The sequence below is a fragment of the Diuraphis noxia genome, unplaced genomic scaffold (genome assembly GCF_037042655.1).
Source record: "Diuraphis noxia isolate RWA-SAM2 unplaced genomic scaffold, SU_Dnox_SAM2 contig0002, whole genome shotgun sequence".
In the NCBI taxonomy this organism is placed as follows: domain Eukaryota; kingdom Metazoa; phylum Arthropoda; class Insecta; order Hemiptera; family Aphididae; genus Diuraphis; species Diuraphis noxia.
The window spans coordinates 72,820,859-72,843,235 of NW_028301712.1; the positions used below are offsets into that span (position 1 = coordinate 72,820,859).

Sequence of the window (22,377 nt, forward strand, 5' to 3'; positions counted from 1 at the left end):
TAGACATATTATATAAAAAATATATCATAATTTTGATAAAAGCAATAATAATTGACATACCTAGACAATGTTATCAAATTTGAATAAGTATGTTTTAAATTCATTGAAAACATCCTTATATAATACCCATATTGCTATTAAAAACATGCTCAAATAATTGTATTTTAGTAAATATATCGTAAATAACCTGATAATATTACAAGTATTTTTAAAAAACATACTTAAAGTACTCGAAAAGGTTAGTATTTTGAATTAGTATTAAAAATAATATGATACAATATATTATAGATCTATTGAAAAAATATCAACATAATAGCCATATTGTTATTAAAATAATTATATTATCTTAAATAATCTGTTTTTATCACAAATATTTTAAATAGGTAAGCCTAATTAAAGTACTCGAAAACACAAGTATTTTGAGTACCTATGGTAAAATATTTAAGGAATATTTTTAATATTTTTTACTTTAACCATGGCATTTATTTGATCGACATGCAATTAGTTAAAGGAAATGTCTACCATAGTGTTCTAAGTGTTCAGGTGCAAGCTATTAGTATTTCGATTTAAATATATAGTGGCTATTAAGAGTCTGCGACATCCTGGCGACACGGATGATTATTAGGCAGGTTGTATCTAATAGGAATTTATTTGATTGACGCATTGTTAGTTAATTAATATCGATACAGCGTTAAAATGATAATATTTATACCTAATTGCATATATTGTCTCCTAATGACAATACAGTGGCAGCCATTCGTACTTATAAATGTTTATTATGCAAAGAACTACATTTAGGTCAGACTGAGAAAATAAAATTTAAAAAATGAAAGTCCATGATTCATCATGACTACATCATCACACGGTGAAGATGAAGCAATCTTTCATTTTTTTTTTTTAATCACATTTTTTTTCTTTCTCAGTCTAACCTATAGGAGACTTACCTATTCTAACCTACACTAACATAGTGTAGTTTTGGAGGAGAATATATAGACGTAAAAACTTTATCTTCGCCGTGTGATGATGTAGTCATGATGAATCATGGACTTTCATTTTTTAAATTTTATTTTCTCAGTCTGACCTAAATGTAGTTCTTTGCATAATAAACATTTATAAGTACGAATGGCTGCCACTGTATTGTCATTAGGAGACAATATATGCAATTAGGTATAAATATTATCATTTTAACGCTGTATCGATATTAATTAACTAACAATGCGTCAATCAAATAAATTCCTATTAGATACAACCTGCCTAATAATCATCCGTGTCGCCAGGATGTCGCAGACTCTTAATAGCCACTATATATTTAAATCGAAATACTAATAGCTTGCACCTGAACACTTAGAACACTATGGTAGACATTTCCTTTAACTAATTGCATGTCGATCAAATAAATGCCATGGTTAAAGTAAAAAATATTAAAAATATTCCTTAAATATTTTACCATAGGTACTCAAAATACTTGTGTTTTCGAGTACTTTAATTAGGCTTACCTATTTAAAATATTTGTGATAAAAACAGATTATTTAAGATAATATAATTATTTTAATAACAATATGGCTATTATGTTGATATTTTTTCAATAGATCTATAATATATTGTATCATATTATTTTTAATACTAATTCAAAATACTAACCTTTTCGAGTACTTTAAGTATGTTTTTTAAAAATACTTGTAATATTATCAGGTTATTTACGATATATTTACTAAAATACAATTATTTGAGCATGTTTTTAATAGCAATATGGGTATTATATAAGGATGTTTTCAATGAATTTAAAACATACTTATTCAAATTTGATAACATTGTCTAGGTATGTCAATTATTATTGCTTTTATCAAAATTATGATATATTTTTTATATAATATGTCTATTTATATTATGGAATTTAATAAAATATGTATGTGATTATTAGTAATTATATTAACGACTAGTACTAAGAAAAAAAAACTCGGCATGTTTCATTTTTATTATTAATTATTTTATCAAACACGTATACATTTAATGATATGTATATTAAATATCATTGTGACATACTCTCAAATTTCTACCCTATTATGTATCTTTGCAATGTAAGTTGATTCAAATGTAAACAAATGAATCTATAAAGGAAATATAAATAATAACAAGATTTGAAATAAGATATAAGACTTTTATTACTATAAAATAAACTGCATATATACATATTTTTTATGAATACAATTAACAAACAAATTTATAATGCCCATGAGCGTAGGTATGTATATTGTCTTCGAGTATAATCCTCTTATCATCATAGTTATTATAAGTTAATTTGTTGGATTTAATGGTCTTGAGCTGGTGTTTGAATGAACGTATGGAGACATTTTGATGGTAAACGTCTAAATCACTGTCATCAAACAGGCACTTCTTATGGTCATCGAATGTCATGTAATTCTTGACCACGTGCCCACGGATTCCCTTGGCTTTGATCTTCTCCTTGCCTTGTAGAATATATGCGTATGATTTTGCCCGTAACGCACAAAACTCTGTCATAACGAGTCCATCCGTCTCGTCGGAAAACAAACCTGGGATCTTTTTCCTCTCGGCAATGTAACACGGATGGTCTTTCGGGAGATTTGCTGTGTCCATCCGTTCTAGCAAATTGACGTTATTTGCCAAGTCCTGGTAAAAGTCGTCCGTAATAATATGGTACACCAGTGAATCTAAAAACTTAATGTTAGTCAGTATAAGAAAATAAAGTTGGTTTTAAAATATTTACCTGTATCTGTATACATGAGTTCTATTTTTTTACCATAATGTTTTTGCATGACATCGTAATGATACTCATACATAAGAGTTTTACTTATTTCAAGTACCGCAAAACCTATAATAAACAAATAATCAATTAATTTGGAATTAATAACATTAAAATATAATATTTGTGGTGTGTGTGTGTGTGTGTGTGTGTGTGTGTGTGTAATAGTTACCTATATATATTGGCTTATCAAATTTAATTTCCTTATTCTCTAGCGATACAGCTGCTAGATTCTCGTTATAAGTTGTACAGTGCTTAAACGTTGACTTATTTATAAGTTTCTGCAAACACTTTTCACTGGATACTAACTTAATTTTTATACGTTGGCGTACATTTTCCATCGTCTTGCCTGGAAAATCATAAGAAAATGTTATGAAAAATGAAAAATGATCATTTATAATAACATACCAAATACTGCATTGTTCATTAATTTAAAAAAATCTTTCTCGAAATCATTTGTGGCCTTCTTGCGTAACTCAGTGTTCAGGTTGATGTAATCAGCCAACCATTCCGACTGATTAAACTCAATGACTCTATGTACCTTTAAATATTATAATGTTAAAAATATCTTCATCGCAGAATTGTTGTAAAATAACGCTTACTTTATCTACTTTAAGGCCGTTTTTAATAGCTTGCTGTAGATTACGGTAGTGAACAATATAATTTTTCTTGGACTCTAATGTTGCCATTAGTTTTTTCACTTTTGAACCAGTAGGTATACCGTTCTGTGGTAGAAAAGGCAAGTCGTTGTGTTTATCATGTAATTCTCGCGGATAGGATATATCCACCTCGTATATCCTTCCTATGGGTGAAGTATCAGTCAAATTGTTCAGTTTGTCGAGTGTTGGTTCAACCCATTTGAACCCACCGTATGGCATGTATTGTGACATGGCCCATCCATATAAGTTATTGCCTTAAATTAAGAAAAATATATTTAACTGAATAAATTAAAATTACAAAAAACTTACAGTCTTGGTATATCAACCATGATTTTGGATTTGCCTGGTCATAATCTGGAGTCTTTTTGTGGTTCGCTTTGGCGTATCTCATACTTGCTTGCGTGAGACCACCACGTATACCTAAAATAAATCATATATTATTAAATAATAACATTATATTATAAAATATTATATCATTACCTTTTTCGATCATCAGCAACATATCATAGTCATGAAGTAGTTCGAGCTTCATTGAAGTATGTTTCAACATCGCATCAAAAGAAAAGCCTGGACAAGTATAGTAGAACGCCGGGTCCAGGCTATAAGTTGTCAAACAAAGGTCTCGGAAGTTCTCGAACACATCAGCTAACAGCATGATGTCGATTTTAAGATACAGATCTGAATACTCTCCAAGCGTATGACAGTTGAAATGGTTCCAAACAGTCTTTGCAAATTTATATTCCTCATCCTTAATGTGTTCTTCTGTTAATGTACTGTAAAAATCTGTTTTCTTCGGCAGATGTGTTTCCTTCAGTTTGCTCCAGCCATCCGTATACTCATAAGGGTAAACACCTTTACGAGTAACGAGTGGCATGTCTTCGATTGGAAAATGTTTTCTCGTCTCTCTGAACTTCTCCAAGTCTGGTGTTATTAAATTGTTGGCTAAATTTGATAAACTGGAGGACATAAATCTAAATGTATCTATAAAGCGGATTGTGAAGGAGTTGTTGATATATTTCGAAAACGAAATAAATTTCTCCTCGCTGTTTGGTATTACAGAAATTGTGTTTGTATCATATCCAAGCTCAGTTACCAAAAAGTGTGCATCATAGTTGGTTAAATTGTGAAAGAAAACCGGTACAAAATTTGGTTGTTGAAGCTTGAGATTACATGAATTACATAAACTTTGTCTAAATTTTCCCGATAGATGGCAATGATCAGCTACTTTATGGTTTTCTTTGGAAAATTCCTTTTTACATAAATTACATGCTTTACATAATTCATGTATGCATCGCTGTTCCGGTGTCATTATAATTGGTGTGTTGGTTTTGAGCAGTTTGTATATTTTTTCTGCTATTTCCACAATACTTTGTACAAAATGTTTTGCTACCTCTTTATTTTGATTACTTCCGCGGTATATAACTGGCGATGTTGGTATTTCAAATTCTTCAAGCAGTTCTTTCGGTATGTGATCATCTGCCTTTATGAAAAAACCATAACTCATAGGCTCGTGATTTTGAATTACAGTTGTATTTTTTCCTTTTTTCTCGTTACATTTAACTAGAAGCGCCTCGAAGTCAGCATATATAACTATGGGGTGGCGTTGTGTTTTGTTCCATGCACTAAACTCCAACATTGAACCGGGCTCAGGCATCTGAGGTAGGATAGGTTTATGCGATCCGCATATCAATTTATGCTGATCAAGTGCTGCTTGTCCGCATAGCGTATTTTTCCGGGGTCGAGTGTCAAATGATGTGAAGCACCGTTTGCAAAAAATGATACTATCATGATGAGCAGTTTTCTGTGAGCGTATTAGTCGTGAGAAATTTGATATATATGTGTAGTGGCTTTTATCACCGTTGGTAATTAATAGTAGATCGAAATGATCTTTTTTTTCTTCATCCGCAACTTTAAGTGGGAAAATAATATGTTTTTTATTCTTTTCTTTTTTTAATCCAAATACATTGACAGACGTGTTCATGTTATTTTTCTCAAATTTTTTTATTTCTGTGATGGGTGTCGGGAATGTTAAACCATCGAAATTATATTTGTCCTCGAGCGATGTATAATTTTCAGCCACTTGATTTTTGGCCTTACCCGAAACGTATCTTGATAAGATTGCCCACTTGAAGCACTGTTGGTCTGAGTTTTGTGGATTGATAACAGCTTTTTTATTCTTAATGTAATTTGGTAACGGAATGAACGATGAGCCACCCATAGGTGTATATTTATATACACCTAATAACAAGCCGTCTATGGCTTCCAAAGTAAATCCACTTCCTTTAGATGTATAAACATCTTCTTCGGTCAATAATTTTGCGAACGCTTGTTCTACTATTGACTCAATATCCGTATTCATAAACATTTCTTTAGCTGAAGTTTTAAACGCACGGTTCTCAGCTGAATTCTCTACGTTTGGCCGGCTGTACGTTGCTTCCAGTTTCAGGTTGAATTTAATTGGATGTTTTGTCGACGATGATTTAAGTAATTGAATTAAGTCTTTTTTCGATGATACTAAAAATGCGCTGAAGTTGTTCAAATTATCTGTATTTTTCTTATAATACCAAATGATTTTATTAGAGAGCGATGAACCAGTCTTAACAAAACCGGGGGTTTTAACGATAGTCATGCGTGTTTTTTTAGCATTTACTGCTTCGTTCGAATTTTCCTCATGTACACGCTTAAGATCATTGCGATTTGAAGCCGAAGGAACTGAAATAAAATAAATAATTTACTATTGTATTGATAAACATTATAGAAAATATGTGTGTAAAGATAAAATGGTTATAAATAAATTTTTTTTTTTCAGTAAAATTTTATAAAGAAACATTAGGAATTTAAAAAATTTTAGTGATATGTTTAACATATTATAGAAAATACGATTTTTAAAAATATATATTAATAAAAGGAGATAGTTGTGAAGCTATATGTAATATAAATATATTATGCAGGCATCTCAAACATCCTGTCAGATGCCCTTCACCCAGACAATATACGACAAATAATAACCTTTATTACTAAGTCCAACCTTATAAATAGTATATAATATGTAACTTATACCATGTAAATATTTTAGAGTTAAACCCATTGTTGCCAATGGCCATAGTTGCCGAGGCTTAATTCAAATAAAAAATAAAAAATAAAAAATAAATTATATATGTAAAAGCAAAAACAAAAATGATATAGAGCTCTCGGTTATAGCAGTAATACCTACACATGCTGGCGTTCGTAATAATAGTAATAACTAATTATAACTTTAAATATGTTTATTTGAAATATTATCAGATTATTTTAGATATATACGTACTATTGTACACTATGAAATAATAGTACTAGTAGGTAAATATGTATATATGAGAGATGTTCATAATATTATTTTATTATATATATATATATTTATATTATTGTTATATCATAGGAGGTGAATAAACATATGAATGATATATTTACCATTATAATCGTAAATATGTTCAGCTGGTTTAAAGAAATCTTGAATTTCTCGCTTGGTTATGGTTGGTTCTTGTTGAATTACAATGCTTGAGCCTAGAAATGATATTAATAGTTAAATAATTTAAAATAATATTATATTTAGATAGTGTAATGAAACTAAGTTTTACTAAGATACACTTAGTCGTCTTGTTTACAAATATATTAAATTGTTAAATACTTACGATGTTTTTCTTTCCTATGTCTGATGAGGTTATCTCTCCGTGTGAATATTTCTGAGCATATACTGCACGAAATTTTATTAGGTACATCATGCAACTTGGTATGTCTGTGTAGATTTTTAATCAATGTAAATGTTTTATCACATACACTACACGAGAACATGATTAGGTATGATTAGGAATGAAGAATACTATACACGACTTGACTCTTCAACGAATAGATATGTAATGAATTATAGACAAATATCTTGTACTTTAAATAACAGTGTGAAATAGTTTTATCTAAGCGAATTATTGACGCATGAGCTAATATCAAACTAGTGGTGGAAAAATGAACTACGGCGCTTGCTTAAGAAAAATAAATAATTAAATTTTTATAATATTTGTAAAATATTTGAATACACTTAAAAACACTTTAGAACTCAGACGACAAAACACAACAATACACATAGACGGTAATACACGGACTGGCTTCGTTTTACTTAATGCACTACTTTTTGTCTTGTAATCATCGACAATACTCAGATATGTCTCTATAGGTGTGTAGACGGTTAATGAGGTAAAGGCGTGAGAAAGGGTGGTATGGATAGAATGGAATGTGTGTACTTGTAACTATGTGCGAATTTGTGTGTGTGTGTGGCATGAACGAACAATGGTGGTGGCGGCGGTGGTGGCGGTGGTGTCATTGTGGACTAATGTCTCCTATATGGTATCGTGTATATTTTCATACGTAAAATACCACAAAGGATCAATATAATAGTATACCAGAATATTATATTTAAAAAAAATTTCATAAGGGGAAATAAAAGGGGAAGTAATGTGGGAAGGGGAAAAATATGTGTTGGTCACGTGTAGGATCTGGCGGCGTGTGATGAATTTATGTATGTTGCGGGTTGCCTATATTGCTTAATTATTGTCGGTTTCGGAGGAGCTTGGGAGGAGCATGTACTACGAATTGCCTATACAGAGGAGCCTATGCTTTTACATGTAAAATTTAAGGGGGAGGAGCTCCAGAATGCCCCAAAACATACTACTAATAAAAAACCCAACAACCGTTGAGCATTGATTAAGTTTTATTTTTTAAAGCAATTACGATATAATAACTAGGTATAATATGTTAAATATCAATTAATTACACGTTTCGTTTATTTGCCACATTATGTAATGCACCTACGTACGTAAAATAAAATAACATTATATCTATATGAGTGATACAATTTTGAAACTCATCGCGATTGCATGCACAACAACGACATAGTATAAAATAAAGCCATAACGCCCATAACTCTTTATTTAGAACTGAAACGGGATTTGTAGATGGGAAACGCGTGCTATATTATTATGTCTTTTGTTATCGGTTGTAAATATTTCCAGAGAAACCCAGTCCCCCTGGAAACAAAAACGCCAAATATACCTAAATCTAAATTTACTATAAAAATGTTACCATATCAAATAACATTTTGTATATAAGTTAGCGTATTATTTGAATGATGCCTACTTATATAGTATGTATACTTTTGAGGTCTTCGGCGCACGAGATATAGGTTTCCTAATCGATGTCGTGTGAGATTTCGAAGACATTATTGTATTTCACTGCTATGCCATCGTGATTCCACAGAGATTCATTCGTATATTAATATGTACATTGTACAGGCACAACATTACAATACTGTTGTCTAATATAGGTACGGTGTGATTCATTTCAGTGGGTAGGGCACTAATTATTTTAGAAGACATTACTGTTTTGAAAATATTTCTTAGTTACGTAATGTATGTCATTACATACTTCGTTATTTTTAATTTTTATTGTTTTACTTATTTGAAGGATAAGGTTAGTTTTTAACTTAATATTCCGGTGTATTTCGATCCATAAAAATCAAATTTTGAAAAATTAAAAATGAGTAGGTACTTGATATAATTTTGTATTTAAATAGGAGTAATGAACCAACATTTTGCGAGTACTATCCTGTATCGCTCCCCTATACTCAAATAAAGTCTTCAAATACTTATGAATTATAACTCATAAGGTACTCTTTAGTAATTTAATTTTTTTATAACTTGAATACAATCTTCATAATATTTTTATTTCACGATACATACGGTTCGTAATTGGAAAATCACTCATCAATTAGATACGAATGACTTCTTAATAATGAAGTCCAAAGAAGATTAAAGTTTGGAAAAGGGTGTAATAAAACTATCGTATACAGTAGAAGCCACTTATTAGAAACACGGATAATTGATACAATCGCGTTATTGAATCAAAATGTGTTAAAGGATGGACCGTCCTTATATTAATATATTGAAATTCAATCGGATTAATGAAAAAAAAAACAAAATCCGCTATTTGAAACAATTAGGGGCAAGGTTGACGAAGAATTCTGGTTATTTGGCGAAAACCAATAAACTGCAGTTTATTATAATACATGTAGTATTAACACAATATCCCCAGAAAATCAATCAAACTCTCGGAAGAATACGTGTATGACGATTGGATCGATGTCGACGTCGATATTGTAAAGGTCCCTACAAAAAAAGAAATCTGTAATGCGGTTACGAGTCCTCAAACAATTGAATAGGCTGACATCTAACGACGAAGAAAAAACAGTGATGCACTCACATCATAAGAAATCGTAGAAGCTCTAAGTGTTCTCAGGAGGTGGTCCAGCACCGTTTGGATGAAAAAGACATTGAGCAAAATTATTCTCACGAAACCATGGTCATCAAGCTTCTCAACGCAAAACAATTTATATTTTACGTAACATATTATTTTCTTTTTCACAGTAGATAATATATTATCTACTTTTTATTAAATTATACATTTTTTTGGTTAATTGACATATTTCACATTGGTCCAAAAGTGTTCCTTATAAGTAATAACTGTACTATATATTATGATATTATTGAGCAGTCGTAGAATATATTATTATATTATATATTATATTGATACAAAGTAATAAAATATACATATATAGTGCTTGCAATGCGCTGGTGTTTTAATTGGGAACTGATAAAAGGGTTTCCGGTCGTCGGTCGTCCGAGTGCCGTTCGTAGGTTGCGGCGCCCGCGTCGAGTGGGTAGTGTAGGTACCTATCCGTCTGTGCAGAAACCCTCGTCTCCAGCCACGTCATAATTATTATTATCGCCGTCGTCGCCCGATGGGTTCGACGTTATTATTATTAAACACTTCTCGACGGTGAACTGCAAAGTGTGGTCGACGGGCCATTGGGCCGTGGTGTGAAGAGCCGCAGAGAGGACGTGAAATATCATTCACTAGCTCCACGTTATAATAATAATAATATATAGAATACCAATACACATTCAAATTCTCTTCTGATGTCGCGTGAAACCACTGAAACGTGTACACTGTACAATGCAAACGCACACTTTACTGAGGTTTCGATTGGAGTCTAGGGTAAAACATATTTCATATAATAATAATTATAATTTAGTCATTAATGATTTTCCATCGTTATTATATTACATGTATTTACAAAGATAATAATATTTTAATGGCACGGGATATTTTTTTGCCGACAATTTCTATTGTAAGTCATCACGGCCGCATAGAGTTTCGAGTGTACACAGTAAAGCAGTATATTTGTAATATTACAAACCTATGATAAAATATAATTACAGAAAACTCTGTGGTTCAACGGTGTAATAATAATAGCATATATACGAGTATATCATTTAATATTATTATACGATGATATTATGTAGATTTGGCCTTTTTCTCGTACTTTTTTTTTCTCAGTTTTTTCATCCCTTAACCATAAAAATATGTCTAAATAATGCTTAACGCCCCGTTTCCCGGGATGTGCTATACGCGTGTGGGCACCTAAGTCTCTCGTCTGTTCTGTCCGTGACACGCCTTACGAGTACATATATTATTGTTATTGCACGACACCACACACTATGATTCGGTGAGTGCCGTATCGCTGGACCGAACGGGGCTCGTTGATCGGACTATGGTCGGGTTTAGAGGAGGGATGCGCTCTGGTACGTGGGCGTCTTTATTTTACCGTACCCCCGAGATACTATATACATATATATATATATATATATATATATATATATATATATATATATATATATATATAATACCGACCATATCATAGAAATAATACATAAATACACACACACACGCGCGCGCGCGCACACAAACACGTTATTTATGTGTAGGTATAATAAATGCTGAACAGTGGTGCTCTTCGACCAATATAACGTATATACCAAAATAGTTTATATGTTTTTTTTTTTTTAATGCTCTCTTATGAAAGGATAATTTATGAAAATTCTTAATGTTTGTCAACGTCCGTTAAATATTATTTTATATGAATCAAAAATATGATGTATCTATGATGAAACATACCAAGCTGGGCTCATTTCAAGTTTTGCGTTTTAAATCGAGTTGTCATCACAAACTTATTGACTTTTCGCCACATATTTGTGGGTATTATTGCTATATTATTTAATTAATTTAATATTATATTTATCTTTATAAATTAAAAATATATTAAGATTTTTGTTTTAATATAATATATGTATCAACTAGTCATATTAAGTTTAGATATTATTTTAATAATTTCATTTAGTTAGGGTAGTTTTTTAATCAAATTTTAAATAAATTCCATACCACGTGTTTTAAGTCTATTCATCATTATCACGATGATCATTCATCGCTATATTTGTATAGTTTAGTTTCCTAAGTAGTATATATTTTTAGGTTATCATAATATAATATGTTTGTTGTTTGTATAATATTATTATTACATCTTATAAAAATAACTCCAAAACAACGCAGACACGCACACCACACTAACATAGGATGGTGTTGAGTCGAAGAGGGTCGTATACACGTGTACATATGTTATCGTGGACGGGTAAAAAGAATGATCGTATGCCGTGTATATATATAGTGTGGGATGGAGGTACATACCAAAAAGTGAGCTTGTGGAATTCGCAATATCGAAATATTTATAATAGCCGCAGCAGCGGTCGTAGGTATTTGATGAAGCTCGCCGCGACTATGTATATGCATTGTCATTATTATTATTTTAGAGAAAGGTATGCGCTGCAAACCCTTTTTCGGCGTCACTTCTCTCCCCCAAAAGTACTAAAAGTTGGCCTTTATATTTACGAATACTATGTATATTATATATACGTACATACACGTACATATACACGCCACAGTATTTGCACGGCTACTGCTGCAGTCAGTCGGCGTTATATTATTGCGTAAACATTAAAACCTCCACCGCCGATTTAATACCGGACCGCCTCTTCCGTACGCGTCTAAAGTAATTTAAAATACTGCCTCACGACTCCCAATCGTTGTTTCCGAACACCGAAACTTTGCCTCCATACCCTCGTCAACCTTGTTTAAAGCTTGTTTTGACGTCTATTTCGTAAGTCGTATCCGAACCGTGTGTGTTTATGCATAAAAGTACGCGCGGTTACGCCACTGGTCGCGCGTATCCGAACCCACTGGGATTAGAAACTGAACAAGCGTATATTTTAAGGGTAATCCGGCATGGTTGTTCCAAAGTTTTTCGAGATAAGTGGAAAATTAATGCAGGGTCCTCAATCATCTCGTTTCACGCAGCGTATTATAGTGATAAGTAAAAAGATATAGTCACAGAGGCATGTGATGAAATATTAGAAAATGTTACCTACCGTAAGGTATTTCAAACCCATGGCCATGATGCTGATGTCAACATAACTATAGGTACTTACCCAACTATACGTTAGGTTATTAACTGTTGGTGCTAATATAGTTAATATTAAAATAATAACACTATCGAGCAACTATATTATAGCCTATAGCAGTGTATCTTAAACTTTTTTATCCGTGGAACCCTTTTTGATGTCCACTTGTATCGCCAAACCACTACATTTTTTAGCTTTTTTTTAGAATTATTTGCAGATAAATTATAATATTAAGTAAAAGTACCTATAGATTATTGAATATAGAGTTAGCCGTTAGATTATTCCATATGGCGTATACGTTATTATTTAGTATACAAGCATTTTTTTTCCATAATGGATTTTAAGTAATTTTCTTGAATATTTAAAAAAAATTACTTAAGCTTCGTGACACCCCAGGGTTCTGCGGAACAAATTTTAAAAAAACGCTGGCCTATAGGTGTAAGAAATTAAACTGCAGTAAGCTTAGACCTTACAGTATGAATAATATGTTAACGAAAATATTGAACATTCAATCACATGGTTAATATTACCGTCTGATTTTGATATGCCACGTAGCAACAACCAATTTCTACTAAGAAATTATCATGGAGTATAATGAATTACATTTATCATCAATACCTTCAAAGTCCGATACACTCCAGAAGCGAATACTCCACCACCTAATCAGCCTCTGCAAATCGTCACTAATTTCCTTAACGAGTTGAAATTAGTCTTAAGCCCCCCTCCTAGCTGCTCTAACATGCCTAATAAACAAAATCCCACTACCCATCACTGCCGCTCCTTAATAAATTAACACATGCATCACATATCTCCTGATCATACCATATTTAATCTATAAATTAATTGTATTAATTAATTTGTAATAACATATAATATGTTGACATATTTTAAAGTATAACAATAAAAAAAAAATGTAAGTATCCGTAGAACTTGTATTCACAGCTCTGGTGAGTAGGTTAAGGTTAGTAGGTATAATATGGATATATTATAATGTCGATACGGAGCTTTCAGTGTCCACACCCAATACACATACATATTATATCGAGAACTTAAACACCAACCGTTTAAGTTGTGGAGACCACCGTAGTCGTGAATTACTTACACATCAATCATTATTATGACATACCCTAAACTAACCGTTTATCGGCAAATTAACTTTTAACCGATCACCCCGAATCCCCGCACCGTACCCCACGCCACGTCATCATACCATGTAAAAAAATTATTCTCACCAGTAAGTGAAAAACAACAACACTCAGATTTTAACTTTCGAGCGTTAATCAAGCATTATAATAAGATTAAAAATGTATAATATTATTATTATAATAGAGGTATAGTATACATTACTCGGTTTATTTATTTATTTATTTTTTTGTTCAAATAGACGAATCGTAAAGAAACTGTACAACTTACAAATAAAGGTAACAATGCGACATTATATTATTTTTTTCCAATGAGAAAAAACAAAACTCCGTCTACGCACCCTCTCGCAATCGCAGTGATATAATGCACTGAAATGCGAATGATAAGTAATTTTTAATGACCTACTCATTGTTTTAGCCATTGTAGAGTTTGACGGTTGGTATTATTATATTATACTGAACTACTATTGCTGGATATAATATACAAATTAAATTATTTTGAATTCGTTTTATGCGACAATAGTCTAAACGAAAATTTATTCATTAAAAAAATCACATTTAATCGAATCAAGCTCTAATTTTTGATTTTTTTTGTTATCATTCATTTTTTTTTTTTTTTTTGGTAGAAAAAATCCTTATGATGGTAGCTGCTGTTAAACAATATTAATTTATACTATCTTCTGTTTTTTCATTTGATGAAAACTTTTAAATTACAATGCTAGAGAAATTTAATAAGATACACATAATCAAGTACAAGCATAATATTATCATACGTACTAATTATACTTAGTTAAGTATACAAAACATTTTTGAGAAAGCAGAAAATGTTTCATCGATGTTAACAGATAAAAAAATTACGAACAAATCCAAAAAAGTAAAAAAAAAAGTGATAATAATGAATTAATGTTTAACTTCAGACGCTCACAAAATATATTTGTGGAATCAAGCTCAACTAAAAATTAAAAAAAAAAATTTTGGTCATTATTTTTCGATTCGTAATAATTACTCACTATTTATTAGATAATGTTATATTTATATTGTATTGAATACGTTTATACATAGGTAAAAAATATAATATCAAACATTTTGTATATTTTAATGTTTTATACTAAATGCACATATCATTGCATGTTAACAAATAATTCCCATTTCAATATGAGTTACTCTATAATCTCGTTTAAACCGACTTTTTTTTTATATACATATATTTATTATCTGTGTATAACTGTATATTAATAGTTTGTAATTTTTATCTATAGGACTTCTTCCTTAGATGTTTTTTAATAATTTCTCGAAAATGTCCACAAGACCACAACCCATGTAGTCTTTTATTAATACTAGACCACCCTCTATAGTGAACATTATGTGATTTTCGGTATCCATGTCCGCTATAGAGAGTTTTCATTGCACATATGATCATACTTTTTAATTTGTTTAAGAAACTAGCCGCTGTCTATTTCGTCACTAGATCACAGTACAAAATATGGACGATGGAGCGCAGTTATTTTGCTGTTTATATTTTATTCCAAGAATAAAGCTAATATGCTTTTACAATAATTATAACTTGTAACTTTAAATTAGTATATGCGATATTTAATTTAAGAATAATATATTATCATGTAAATATTATTTAAATTACTGGAAAATAAATCAATAAATGGTCATTAGTATCGTTATTATTTACGCCGCGTGTAATAATAATTATAGCTGATAATTTATATTACACATTTTAGGTACTTGAGACCTACCTATAAGGTATTATAGCTGATAGCTCCACTGAAATAACCGAACAATGAGGTCAAATAAACAAAACGAAAAACATAATCATCCAACAACATAAACGCGCGGACATAATTATGTGTACAGTGCAGCGTACTACAACACGTCTATAATATTTTCCAAACACCTATCATGGACATACAGTTATTATTAATGTACAAAATACATTTTCTGGTGTTGATGTTCGCGAATCGATGCGAAAATCGGATAGCGTCGTATATATAGGTAGGAAGGTACGCGAAACCCGAAACATTTGTTTAGCGCGCTCCGATGACTCCGGCGAGTTTCTTTCGAATTTTCGCATCATTCACTCCGCATAAAAACGCCTGGTACGACCGTTCATCCCCCACGTCGCCACCCCATCGCAGGCCGCCTTTCGCGCAAAACCAGAGCACGTGAAAAATATACTATTCATATATACGCTGTATATACCGTATTGTGTACGACATATATACGTTGCGTATTATTGTTAGCGTCTAGATACGCGCGATGCGTGTACATTTCCTCGTCATCGCAGGGTTATATTATACAAAGGTACCTATATATAATATATATGTAGTATGGTTGTTGTATATATTTAGAATAGGTATATAATATACACGCGAACTATACGTCGTTCTTATTTCTGTATGTATTGAATGGGCGGAGATGGGAGTGTAGAGATGGCTGAGGGACACGAATTCCGCGCTCGAGAGTTCGAGACAAGTGCTTGGCCGATTCGCCGGCGACATAGACAAAACGCCCTAATAATCGTGGGTTACATTTGTTATATAAAAGCGCGTATATACATATGTATATATATGAATTGACGAGTGTATTTTTTTTTTTTGATTTCGTTTTCGATCGGGTGGCGCGAGCACGATAATAATATTACATACTCGTATTATATAGAGGGTCGGTATGGAGGTGAGGGCGTCGAACTGCGTATAATATAAAATATAAACGCGCGGACGACTTATCCGCTGCGAAGCGAGCCGAGCGATAGGGAGGCGGCGACGGTGAATCGTAAGACGAATGGTTTGGAGAATATCGGTTTCACGTATATATGTGAATGCTCTACCTATATAATAATATATTATATAGTGTATATATAGAGAAACGCGAGTCTATATAATATATATGTATATATTGTAAGTATATTCAATGCACACGTAGAGGGGGTTGGAGGTAGAAATAAAATCGAACCGGCGGTAGACGGAAAACCAAGGGAAGAAGAAATGATGGAAGGGCGGGAGGAAGAGAAAAAGAAAGAAAAAATAGAAACGCGAACAAATAATACAACCTCCACCTTGATTCCCCGTGGGAGATGCGCTGGATACGCGCCACGGTGTAACAAATAGCCGAGACTTATCTGGCGGACAGAAAGTCGTAAACCGTAGCGGTGGTCGGTCCGCCGCCGCCACCGCACACACGGCCATGCACCTATATATAGTATAGATGTAGATATATTCATATATATATTATATATTCCCAGTGTGTCTGTCCGCGAGGAATTGTGGTTTTTCGACTCCGTCCCCGAATGAAAGGTCCCGCGGCCACAGTAGCCTGTAAATTAAATCTTCACCTCTCCTGCGCCCAACCCTCACACGGCGGACGACTACCACCCCACCCACATTCCCTAGAAACCACCACCTGCATTAGGTATCGCGGACGCCAAAGCCTTTTTCACGGGGTTCGTTTCGGTTGTGCTGCAGGCTTGGGGGGCGAGATTAAAATTTTAAGCCACCATCCCTCGCGGAACACAGCAGAGCAGCGGTATGATTATTTTCGCTAATGTACCGAGGAAATAGTTTTTATGGCCCATTCGAGGCGGGCCGCGGAAATACGAAAAACTCACGCCTTGGTGTGTGTGTGTGCGTATACGCGTACGTGTGTGTGTGTGTGTGTGTGAGGGTGGCTGCGGGCGAGCTGCTGTCTGAAATGTACATGGGCACCTATATAAGTGAAATGGCATTCGTTTTCACGGACGGACGCGTCGCCGACGGTTCTAAAAATTTAAGCTTTTCCATATCATTATTATTGTTATTATCGTCAAAACTGCTGCAGGGCTCCATCCGATGATACATTAAATATATACTAATAAAACGTAAGTATATTTTATTAATAGGCAGGTATATTAATTGCAAATATGTAATATATTAATACATCGTACATTGATTATTTAAAAAAAATCGTTTCAAATACTTTTATTTTATCATACACTTTTTACTTGTTTATTAAAGCACTGTCTGAGGCTTGTTAATCTACCAATAAGCACTCATGCCAGATTTTCTTATTTTGAGACATGAAATATTATTTATAATAAGACGAATGACGATGATTTTAACGTATGATTTACATTCAGTGGAAACAAGGCTCTATTAACCATATATTATGGTATCACCCGTTTAGAATGACACACAATATTTAACCCACTACAACTCTAATCTAATGTATCTCTCTAGAATGAATTCAGATTGCAGTGTTAGCCTTGACGAGGCACGATAGTATGCGCTCATCGGTTCTACGTCCGTTGACTGATCGAAAACACTTTTATTCATAAAAATCATAAAATCATAAATTAACACTTATAATGTATAAACACTTAGCCCATACACGGATCGTCACTTCATTCGTACGCTCTCACCGAATCGCGCAGTGACAACAGAACTGCCAGTGATGCCTGCGTGTGAGGCGAGATCATAGGTATAGCAATATGAAGGATAATAGGTATTGTTGTCACCCATAGGCGCGAATCGCAGGGGTGCTAAGGGTGCTTAGCACCCTGAATGTTAATGCCAGCACCCCGAATCCCGTGGTTATAACTTACAGTACTATTACCGTCATATTTCCATAATAATTACATTTATTCAAAATTCAAAAACAGTTTCATATTTATTTGATTATTTATAATATAATATGTCGAGTTTACGTCTGAATATATTAAACTGCAATGACATATAAAATATATTATATAATGTCATAATAAATGTTGTAAAATTATGATATTAACGGGAAATTTGATCTGCTTTCTCAAACATTGTTGGTGCTTAATCCCCCTAATGTTTTTGGGTGATTTGCGCCTATGTTGTCACCACTGCAAATTTAGCTTCGACGGTTTGGCCTATCATAGTATTAAGATATTCAACCTTGTAATATACATATTAAATAATATTATATATTATAACTACTGTTTACAATACATGAAAGTATTTAAGATTCAATTTTTGTTCGGATATTTTATAAGTTGTATTTTCAAATGTAAAATCATAATTTTTTTAGTAATAACTATGTATAATAAACGTAATTTGGATGTTTATAGTATTTTTTATTTTTAAATATAATAATGACAATGTATTTATACACTCAATACAAGTCTGTAAATCGGCATTTATCGCACACGTCGTGCGGTGATTTAGACGCGTACTATGTATATTATAATGAATTAATATAATATGTTATTAAATTATGATTATCAGAACGTTATTTCCAACATTTTCTTTTCTTGTGAATAATAATAAAATTAAGGGTTTAAGTGCATCAAATTCATATCACTAATTATAGTTATGCCATTCCTTCTAAAAATTATATGTATTGAAAACTTTCCGTGACGTCTCTGGTGGAATAATAATACACCGTTGAGAAGTAATGCCTGAAAATAAATTGAAGAATCCCTAGTTGTAAAGGTGTCTATTTATTGGGCGAGTGGAACTGTTGGGACGAATGTCGTAAGAATACCACAGGCGATGGGCTGCGGGAAAAGTGTTATCTCGTTAAAACTTAAAATCAAATATTGTATATGTACCCCATATATAAATGAGAAAACAGACTATTCTCTCTCTTTTGACGACAACGCTAAAAGTTTATAAGTTATGTTTTTTTCACTGACAGCTCTTTAAAAACTGTACATTTTTTTTTTATATTTTCTTTCTTGTTTATATACTTTAATTTGTATTTACGGCATAGTTGCAGTTATGTTAAAATGATAAGTATACGAAATAATATTATAGGACGTGAAAAAAATATCGATACATAATATTTATTTACGTTATTATTTTTGTTGTAATTGCTATTATAAAAAATATTGTTTTTATTTATTATATATTGTAATAAATTCAATAAATAAGGATAGTATGTAAAAATTGTTGATGGTGTACTTCTGGTTTTTGGTATCAGTTTTTTTACGTAAATAATAACAGTTAACCAGGGAACCGTTGTTATATTGACCTGAATAACTTGTTTGATGTAACGTGGACCATTTTAGTATGCAAATATTGTTTTTTCTTCATAAAACTTTAGTTGTTTTTTCTCGGAATTCCGAGAGTTAAAATTAGGAGTTTCATTGGAATACATTTGTCGGTATTTGCTCGCAAACAAAGGCATTTTAGCATATTCTCCGCCTTTGGCCACTGTTAAATTATACTTATATATATATGTGTGTTTGTGTATGTATATATAATGTGAGTATTTATTTACCGTAAAATTATAGTTTAACTATTTAGGACATTGAAAACAAGTTTTCGAGGGGAAATTGAAAGAAAATAATCATCCTTTCTTAAACTTTTGCAACTTTTTTGAAAAAAAAAAAAAACAACATACAATATCTGTAATATCACTAAAGCGTATTGATAAAAACAATATTTGCTTCCGAGCAACTAAAATATACAGTGAATTGGAATATTTTTAATGACTAAAATTTCACTAAAAATCTAATTCTTGTTATATTTACTAAGAAAAATAAATTTCATCGGATAAATTATTTTTCGTAATAGGTGAATCGTAATAGGAAAAACCTCAGAAAAATTTGCTTTACCCGTAAAATGAATAATATTTTATACCTGGTATGGCTATAGACATTATGGATATTGTCTTATACAATTCGCGTATTGTTTTGGCGACGAAAAATAAAAAGTCAACTCGATGATCGCCGTGTCATGTGATCGTGTAAAAGCAGAATCTCGAGGTAGATACGAAACAATCAAAACCACTCTCCACTCCACCACTTGTTATACTTATCAATATATATATATATATATATATAAATGCTTACATGTAGCTATGTCCTGCGGCCATACACAACGGATAATCCTAATCTCGTGCTACGCTAATGTAACTGTCAGGCGACGACATCGGAGGTATTATACACCACACGATAATAGGTATAAACCGGACTTCCGGTGAAATGTTATACGGATAGCATTTATATATATACGTATTTCTAGAGAGTATTGATTGAATGTTTCGTCAAATCCATATTGTTTGACAGTCTCAAACAACTTTTTGTCACTATTTTCTTCATTGGTTTAAGACTAATCAAATTGTTTTTCCCATAAACAAAACGTTACCATCCAATATTTTGATAGTATCATAATATTAGTTTTAAATGACAGTAGGTATAATTATAGTTATCAAAACCAACTAAGCAGTTATACAGTTAAGTTTAGTGAAGAAAACGTCGCAGAGAATTTAAGAATTGGGGAACAACTATATTAAAAATATACAACAAAAATATTAAAGTATAATATAGTCTTTCTAGAACTAATCACATCATATAATATTATGACAGTTGTAATTTAAAAAGTTACAATCAATCAAAAATTTACATATAAATATACCTATTAGAGAACTGTTTTAAATTTCAAGTATCAGAGAATTTCTAAAGTCAGAAAAAACCCGTTAGTACAATTTCGATAATTAAGTTGACACAAAAAAATGTATTAAAATTGTTTGATATAAATTAATAAAAAAAAATATGTTAATAAAAACCAACATTAATTGTCAAATTCTGTAGTATGATTATACCACTAACGTGGAATGGTATCTAATGTTCTTCAATTATTCATGAACCTTTTTATATATGAAGAACGATTTAAATAAATAAATAGATCATCGTCTTAAAACATATATCTATTGCTTAATTATTAAGCCTTAATATATGAGACGCCGCATAATTGCTGGTCGAATTTAATACAATGAAATTCGACCGTTGTTTTAATAAAAGTATTTTTTAGAACTGGAATGGTAAAACTAAAGCGTGAAATTTTTTATACACAACTGGATAGTTAAAGAGTGAAAAAATTATTCTATAAAAATATAAATTTACTTTAATACTGCAGTCATCAAAATTTAGGTTAGATGCAAGATTTTAATAACAGGATCGTAATAGATTTATTATGAATACCCTAAGTAGGGGATGAGGGTGATTTTGAACACACTTTAAAAAAATTACTTGACCTTTAGTGTCACCAAAATTCCATGGTTCAGTATTCCTGAATTGATCTTACTACCTTTTGAAAATTAGAAACGATACATGACGCGTAAAGTGACATCGTATAAAAAAATCATTTAGGTTAGGTATATATATATATATATATATATATATAATACTAACCATATGGGTACATAAAATATAGTATTATACCTTTTATACGAATCGCAATAAATTATAAAAGCAAATAGTTTCATTATAAATAAAAAAAAAACATGGAGAATCATTGTTGTTTATTAATATAAATATTTATGTATGAAAAAAATAACATATTATAAATAGATACTCTTCAGGATTGTATAATATTTGATGAAAATGATTATCGAGGAAAATAACAGTGATGTCGTAAATTACAAACATTTGATAAAATTTGAATCAATATAAATGA

At 31.7% G+C, this 22,377-nt stretch overlaps 1 protein-coding gene across 2 annotated transcripts; it reads right to left on the reverse strand.

Moving 5' to 3' along the window:
- Positions 1-2,137: 2,137 nt before the first annotated feature.
- LOC149058893 (uncharacterized) lies at positions 2,138-7,664 on the reverse strand. Of its 2 annotated transcripts, none has more exons than XM_089219095.1 (9): positions 7,113-7,664; positions 6,892-6,984; positions 3,922-6,153; positions 3,751-3,861; positions 3,385-3,695; positions 3,191-3,323; positions 2,955-3,131; positions 2,747-2,851; positions 2,138-2,690 (listed from the first exon to the last, which is right to left on the reverse strand). In XM_089219095.1, exons 1-9 carry the CDS (start codon positions 7,270-7,272, stop codon positions 2,209-2,211), a joined length of 3,804 nt encoding a protein of 1,267 aa, XP_089075221.1. In that variant the 5' UTR covers positions 7,273-7,664; the 3' UTR covers positions 2,138-2,208. The 2 variants fall into 2 exon arrangements, with proteins under 2 accessions (XP_089075221.1, XP_089075222.1); XM_089219096.1 differs by having other exon boundaries at positions 2,487-2,697; positions 7,113-7,663.
- Between the last annotated feature and the right edge of the window lie 14,713 nt (positions 7,665-22,377).